The 7548-nt window shown below is 40.1% G+C and overlaps 1 protein-coding gene across 3 annotated transcripts; it reads right to left on the reverse strand.

The window, feature by feature from the left end:
• Positions 1 to 2364: 2364 nt before the first annotated feature.
• Positions 2365 to 6672, reverse strand: LOC110696933 (cysteine-rich receptor-like protein kinase 4). 3 transcript variants are annotated; one of them, XM_021874262.1, is made up of 4 exons: positions 6178 to 6667; positions 5568 to 5768; positions 4024 to 4541; positions 2365 to 3122 (listed from the first exon to the last, which is right to left on the reverse strand). In XM_021874262.1, exons 3-4 carry the CDS (start codon positions 4160 to 4162, stop codon positions 2854 to 2856), a joined length of 408 nt encoding a protein of 135 aa, XP_021729954.1. In that variant the 5' UTR covers positions 4163 to 4541; positions 5568 to 5768; positions 6178 to 6667; the 3' UTR covers positions 2365 to 2853. The 3 variants fall into 3 exon arrangements, with proteins under 3 accessions (XP_021729954.1, XP_021729955.1, XP_021729953.1); XM_021874263.1 differs by having other exon boundaries at positions 4024 to 5759; positions 6178 to 6672; XM_021874261.1 differs by having other exon boundaries at positions 4024 to 5768; positions 6178 to 6672.
• Positions 6673 to 7548: the final 876 nt, after the last annotated feature.

Consider the following 7548-nt stretch of genomic DNA (forward strand, 5'->3'; position numbering starts at 1 on the left):
GGCGTTGATCCCAGGGATGGCCTCCTTCTCGTCCTTAGGGACGACTTTCAGCATGGCCGGGGCGTATTGTGTCACGTCTGGCCAGCGAGGAGATTTATTTGCACTAGAAACATACGGTGAGAAAGGAGCAAACGCCCCTCCAATAGATTGCTGGCTGGATGACGAGTCCTCCGGCTGGAGTAGGGAGTAAGACTTGACCCGCATGGGCAGGCCAAGTAGAGTGAGATTGAAGGGGTCATCCGTATGTTGGGTCTCCTGAGTGCCGCGTGGGCCCTTTTCGGCGGATGTACCGCCTGTTTTTTGGGGTGCCGGAGGGACGTCCGTCCTCCCGTGTGAATGGTCGAACCCTATTCCGGTGTTCTTCACCGTTTTGCCGCCGTCAGTCAGCCGGTCAGCATGAGAGGTCTTCTGGACCTTAGGAGCGGGCTCCTCCCCAACCGGCTTTTGCCGGAGTTGTTTGGAAAGAGAGCGAGGAACCTTGCTCGCATCCTGAAACAAGGCAAAAAGGGGTCGGATGGTTAGACTTGAAATAACTGGGAATAGAAGAAAAAGTGAAGCAAACAAGCAATAGAGTAATATGCAAAGAGGTCAGGCGGACTTACTTTCTTGGCCGCCTGGGCAGCCTTCTTCTTCTCTGCATTCTCCTTTCGGATATCAGAGGCCTTCTTAGCAGGCGTCTTGTACGTTTGCAACATGCCTAGGGCTTCAGCTACAAAATAACAAAGGGACGCTTGGTTAGAGAAAGTACAAAAACAAATATCTAAGCAAAGCAAAAATTATACATCCGGCAATTTGGCCGGCTGAAGCCCCCAACCTACATTTATTAAACATGGTGCTTAACCCGCAGGAGGACAAGAACACCTCGTCCCTCAGAAACTCATGTTGGGGTACCCAATTCTTGGGTACACTGATAAGTTTACCGGTTGAGATAGTGGAAGTGGTGAGCTCAAAGGATCCGGATTCTATGATTGCTTCGTAATCCCCATCTAGTATCTGGCGCATTTTACATTTTTACCCAAGCAGCTCAGGCTTCTGGTTGTACGTCCGGAGCTCCCGATTTTCCTCATTGGTTGGAGCTTTGACTAGGTAGAAGCGGTTCTTCCAATCCGACCACTTTGACGGCTTGTCAAGCGTCATTAAGTACTTGGGATATGTTGTCAAAGTGTACCAGCCCCTCCAACCGCCTGGGCTCCGGCTCAGATAATGCATATGGGCGAAAGCCTCCCAGCCGGGGTTCAGGTTCTGCATTTCGCAGGCGGAAATATACCCAAGTATATTTACCCAAGAGTTGGGGGTAAGCTGCCAGACGCCTAGACCATAACCCCTAAGTATGGCCTTTATTGTGTTATAAAGGGGGAAGCGGAGCCCCGCTAAGAAAGCCGCCTCATAGTAGCCAAAGAAACCGTCTGCATTGCGCTGGTTGTCTTCCCAGGCAATGGTCCCCATCTCAGGCGGGACGACTAACTTGTACCCTTCTCCAAGGGGCCGCTTGAGTATGAAATTGGCCAAACTTCTCTGCATGTTAGCCCTGTCTTTTGCAGAGACGGTGATCATGAGAGGGTCGCCTTTATTATTCCATGTAGGCCTCTCCTCCTCCTCGCTATCCACAGTCGGCGTGAGATAGTAGATGCTGCTGCTGTTGTCGCTCCCATCAGAGCCGGAACTGGAAGCGGGGTTATTTTCGTTTCTTGCTGAGGTTTTCTTATCCTCAGCTTTAGAAGTAGAGGCGGCTTCCTCACCGCCTCCACTATAAGACCCTAGAATTCCATCACTAGGGGTACTTGGGGTGCCTCTTGGAGATCCCCTTGTCATCTCATCTGGGACCCTCTCCTCAGGCGGCAACTCTTCCACTACTACATTTAAGAGCTAATACATTGGCTTTTTCCGTTGTATTAGGTGTCAAAAACCGTTGCATTAGACCTAATACAACGGCTAGCAACCGTCACATTTGTTGGGGTTGGATTGGGTCTAATACAACGGCAAAAGTGACCTAATCCAACGGATTGAGCAATCCATTGTATTAGGTTCCCTTTTTTTGTTTTTTGGGAATAATTGGACCTAATCCAACGGATTGCTCGCCCAATCCGTTGGATTAGATCCTTTTTTGTTTTTTTTTTTAATCCGTTGTATTAGCCTCTTTTTTTTTTCCGTTGTATTAGACCTTTTTTTTTCTTTTTTTTTTGAAAACCGTTGTATTAGGTAATTTTTTTAATTTTTTTTTTGGAATATATAATTATATATTATACCAATATATTATATATAATTAATTAGTTTAAATCTTAAAGGTATAATATATAATAAATATAAATTATATTAGTATATTTATAATTAAAAATAAACGAAGTGCATATAATATATTCGTTGCATTACAAAACAAACGAGGTGCCGATACTAACTAATAATAAATGAAAGTTCACTAATTAATTAACAATCGTTTGAAATAAAATTAGTACTTGCAATAGATACATAAAATCAACATTAGTCCGTACGTCATTCATCCCGGAGTAGCTCATCGTCATCAAGCACCCCATGTAAAAATAATAATAATAATATATTAGGACAAGTAATGTATATAATTCAACATTAGGGATAAGTAACAAATAATATAATGCATGTAAGCCAAACAAAAGCTAAACAAGTAATGCATAAGCCACAACACCAACAACGTAACAACAACAATAACAACACCAATTGGGGAAATTAAATAACGCACAACAACACGAACACACAACAACACACAATGCACAACAACACAACAACACGACACAACAACACACAACGCAGCACACAGCAGCAGCAGGCAGATTCTGACCCGCTTGTCCCAGTCTAGCTCCTTTGCTCCATCGACACTGCCTAAAACATCAGCCAAGCTTCCTCTTTCGATAAACTTGTACACCAAGATGTTATGCTCTCGTGCAGACAAAACCCATAAAACCTCACAATGTTCCTATGCCGAATCTCTATCAGGGCAGTGACCTCATTCACGAAACTCCTTGCTGCTACTGCTGCTTTCCCTAAGGTGCTGGCATTGAGCTTTTTAACCGCTAACACTTGACCATTTTGGAATCTCTGCTTTATAAACCTTCCCAGTTGCTCCACTTCCAACACTGCAACAAGCAACACTACAACAAGACATGAAGGTATGGAAATCCATGTAAGAACTAGAGTAACAATTACCAAAGACGGTAAATTTTCAGTAAAGCGCCTTCCAACTAGAACAGTTATAGCCTATAGGCACAAATTTAAAATAACAAGACCAGGGGGTTTAACCATGATGGCAATTCATAATCAGAATAACTGTACTGTACTGTCTTCCATTTCAAATACCATATGATGCTATAAGTAATCAGAATACCTTTATACGTATCACTGGAGTCCAGAGCTGAGTGGAATTCTAAGGTTTCACCTCATACATTGAGGGTCTCACATGGTATCATAAATGCCTATTTTCATCAATTAGTCTCAATCAACATCCCACCAGACTATATATGTCCTAACCACTCTTTAGTAAGATACTTCATGAATAATAATAGTGTTTAACTTAATTAAACAACAATAAGGAATCCCTAAATTCAGAAAGATACTCCTGGAAATGAGGACTAAGATGTTTAGTTGCTTTATTGATAGTGACTCATCCTAGCCCCAAAACTTGAGTTTCCAAAAATTTAAGACGAGCAAAAAAAATATATTTCAAAACAGAAAATTCAAATCATCCACAGTAAGGATCTTAGAAATTGAACAATTCACAATTACCTGGTGGTTCAGAAAGAGATTAAGTACATACAAAAAGAAAAGCAAGCTGCTGATGAGAAAGATAACATAATCAGACCCATCACACATATAATCACTATTTGCTTATCCAAATAGATGATATTACTTCCACTTATGCTGTATCAAAGATCTAAGGCTGGCTAACAACCATAGATTTTCATATTTCTTCACCTCACACATGCACTGACACACACATCTAATATGTATGTATGTATGTATGTATATAACAAGAATATCATGATCAGAATATACCTTCCATTCCAAACTGTGCTACAACTGCTCGGTCCGCTGTTTCATTGCCCTCACAATCTTCCTGAAGAGCATTAGCGGTCTCATTCAGCTGCTCATCATCATAATTTTGCCCTTTTTCAGGCACCTCACTGCTCATCATCAACGCTTCATCTTTTTATCGTGTCCGAAACTCGAGGTACGCTGACATTGAGCCAGGAGAACAGAACGCTCTTTTCTTATATCAAAGTACTTAAATCCTTGGATTTTGGATGTTGAATATGATGAGAGTGTACTGATTTGGCATCTTGCCACTGATATATGCTACTAGACTGCTGATGACAGTGTTCGAGGTACAAACTATCCTAATTTCTGTAAGCAAGTTTCAGATTACATGACATATCTTTTGCTTAGGCAGAAGTCATTGGTATCACTGGTGGTGGGAATGTATGAGATTCGATTCGAGGATACGTGTGAAGAGGCTAAGAAGGTTATGAACCGGAACGTAGACAGTGGTTGGTTTCCAAGAATATGTGCAGGGGCTAAGAAGTTTGTAACCAAGAAATTGATGTGTCAGATTTCATAAGTAGAAGGCCAAAATACATGTCCAAAAAAATACAGCATTAAATAAAAAAAAAACGATTGATAGAAATAAACAACAATCCAATTCGATCAATAAACAAGCAACAATGAAATGCAAAAGTCAAACGATAAATAAAAAAAAGGATCAAAATGCAGAAAATATAAGTAAAATTAGCTGATTGAACACGGAATATGTCAATAATCTTGCTGCACAGTGAGTACATAAGTCCTTAAGATGCAAGCAGAGGTTCTGCATGGTTAAGTATAGGATATCACATTCTCACTAGAAATAAAATCTGATCATATTTTCTTCTTAAAATTAAAGAACCTATTGCACGAAACACATTTCTTTAAGCATCTAATGACAGAAAGCTCTACATTGTATTAGTAGAACAAAAATTGGAAAATGTAACCTATTGTATTAGACACTAGACAAGAGATTCTCCTTGAAGTTGCATGTGAAAAGGTAATGCTGCTTGACTAGGGATCATGAATCTGCCCATGGATTTATATTGACTTCGTGTAAATAAACATGCTAGGAATATCAAAATAAGGGAAGCAATAGTAAACGCCTAATTATTACTTGCTGAAACATAGAATTGAGCACAAGGCACATGGTCTGCTACTAAAGAAATCAAAGCTAGCTTAAACTACTTGCAGAGTCACATGCCTAATAATGAAGCCTTTAGCAGATTCAATTACATTGAATGAAACTAATGATAATGCCAAAACATTCAATTGTTTGTTAAAACTTGACTTCTGGTAAAAATTATAACAAAACAAGTTAAATAGCATAAATATTTTCCATGTTTAACCATAGTAATGGACTGAAAACATTTGAAAGTAACAACTAAGTGAAATTCTCATTCCTAATAACAGTGAAAATAAATTAAATCCAACCAAATCTTAAACACAATAACCTCCCAAAACAATAATGGCACAACATAAAAGTGAAATTAAAGATGAAATTAGAAGCAAAAACTCACGGTGCTAAAACTAATCGGGGATGGTTTCGAACAAGACTCTCCATCTCATCAAATGACTCCACACCAGTCTCCCAGAAATATGCAAATTTGGCCGCTGCTTCAACATTTGAAAGTATATATTAAATAGAGCAATGTTCATAGAATTAGCCCCAAAGGATCCCCCAAGCACTAGCAGCACCACCACCTCAGAATCTGAAACGGCTAACAGAAGGTTTATGCAGATCCTATATCAGTCCATGATTCACAAAGGGAAATTTTTACTTCAGTAGTAGTACGTCTTGTGTGCTATGTCTTTAGATTGCAGTAAGATTTATTTATGTGTTTTGATATTGCCCTGCATTGTCTTGAAATTAGATAAGTTTTACAATATTACTAGTGTGTAGATACTAGATAGATTATGCAATTTAATTTATTGGCAGCACCTTAGATAGGGTTCATAAATCGAAAAACCACTAGTAATTAGGATTTGTCAATATATGTAGCAAAAACAAAACACATAAACCCCTAGTAAATCGAGGATTTGTCAATATATTGTTACTTCCCTCAATTTAAATACAAAACAAAATCAACAAATCCATAATTGGTAGACGAAAATTCAAGGTATACCTACCTTAGATAGAGATTCGAACACAGCAGAACGAAACGGCGAGGTAGGAGACGACGCAGCGGCGGCGAGGGAGGAGAACAAAGGAAGGAGCAGCGGCGAGCTGAGGGAGGAGAAGGAAGGAAGACTGAGCAGAAAAGTTTGGGAAATGGGGTTTCAATTTCATTTTTGGCTCTAATATTTCGGCATTTCATTTCCCGGTTTTTTTTTCTTTTTTTTCTTACTCATTCGTTGTATTAGGTCTTAATTTTTTTTCTTTTTTTATTTTTTGGGGCTGATCCCTTAGCTCAACTGATCCGTTGGATTAGCTCCAACTGAAAAATAGAAAAATAAAATAAAATTGGGAACACTATCCGTTGTGTTAGAAGAATAATCCGTTGTATTAGCTCATCTAATACAACGGATTAGTATATCTAATACAACGGTTAGTATAAACCGTTGTATTAACCCTGTTTTAGTGTAATACAACGAATTAGCCTAGTCTAATACAACGGTATGAAATTAGCCATTGTATTAGCTATTTTTGTACCGTTGCATTAAATCAAAAATGTAGTAGTATTCTGAGCCTCCGCCTCTATAATTGGGATCCACAGCCATCTTCCTGGTTCTGGCCATTGTGTCCTGCACAGACACGGAGACGGTCGGATTGGGAGATGAACAAGAAAGATTCCAATGCCCAGAGGCGGCACCCCCAGTCCTAGACTCAGCCGTACTGAGGGACCGGTTGGTCTCAAAGCTATGTTCCGGGTGTGGGTATAATGGGTCCATCTACGTATGGAACTAATAAAGAAAAAAGCAAGAAAGAAGCACAAACGTAAATACATGGAAGAGCTGAAAAAGAGCAGAGGCGGTACCTAAGTAAATTGAGAAGGAGAGAAAACCGCTTGACCAAGCTGGAAAATCTTCAAGTGGCTTGCAAAGACACAGGCGTCCTCGTAGCGGAACGTGTTCTCTAAGTAGCAGCTGCAAATTCGCGAAGCTGTTCACAACACCCACAGACGGCAGGAAATTCTTTGAAGGAAGCGAAAAACCGGGAGGAATTTGCTCTCAAAACCGGCTGCTCTCAAAATCTTTGGAATTGCTTAAGGTTGTAAATGTGAGCATGGGGGAGGAGGTTTGCTATTTATAGGCAATCCTCAAAAGGCGAACCATCGCGCCTTTTCGCCTTCTGCTTCTTCAACTTCAATATTTCTGAGGGCAAATTTGAAATTAAAAAAAAAATAAAAAAAATAAAAAAAATAAAAAAAAAAGAGGAGAGAGAACCGTCTCAGGTGCCACGAGGCACCGCCACGTCAGCACCTGAGAAGGGCAAATGTTTAGGGTAAAAATCACCCTAGACACATGGCCAAGTGGCCTTGCGACATGTGGCAGCCAGCC

The sequence above is a fragment of the Chenopodium quinoa genome, unplaced genomic scaffold (genome assembly GCF_001683475.1).
Source record: "Chenopodium quinoa cultivar QQ74 unplaced genomic scaffold, ASM168347v1, whole genome shotgun sequence".
In the NCBI taxonomy this organism is placed as follows: domain Eukaryota; kingdom Viridiplantae; phylum Streptophyta; class Magnoliopsida; order Caryophyllales; family Amaranthaceae; genus Chenopodium; species Chenopodium quinoa.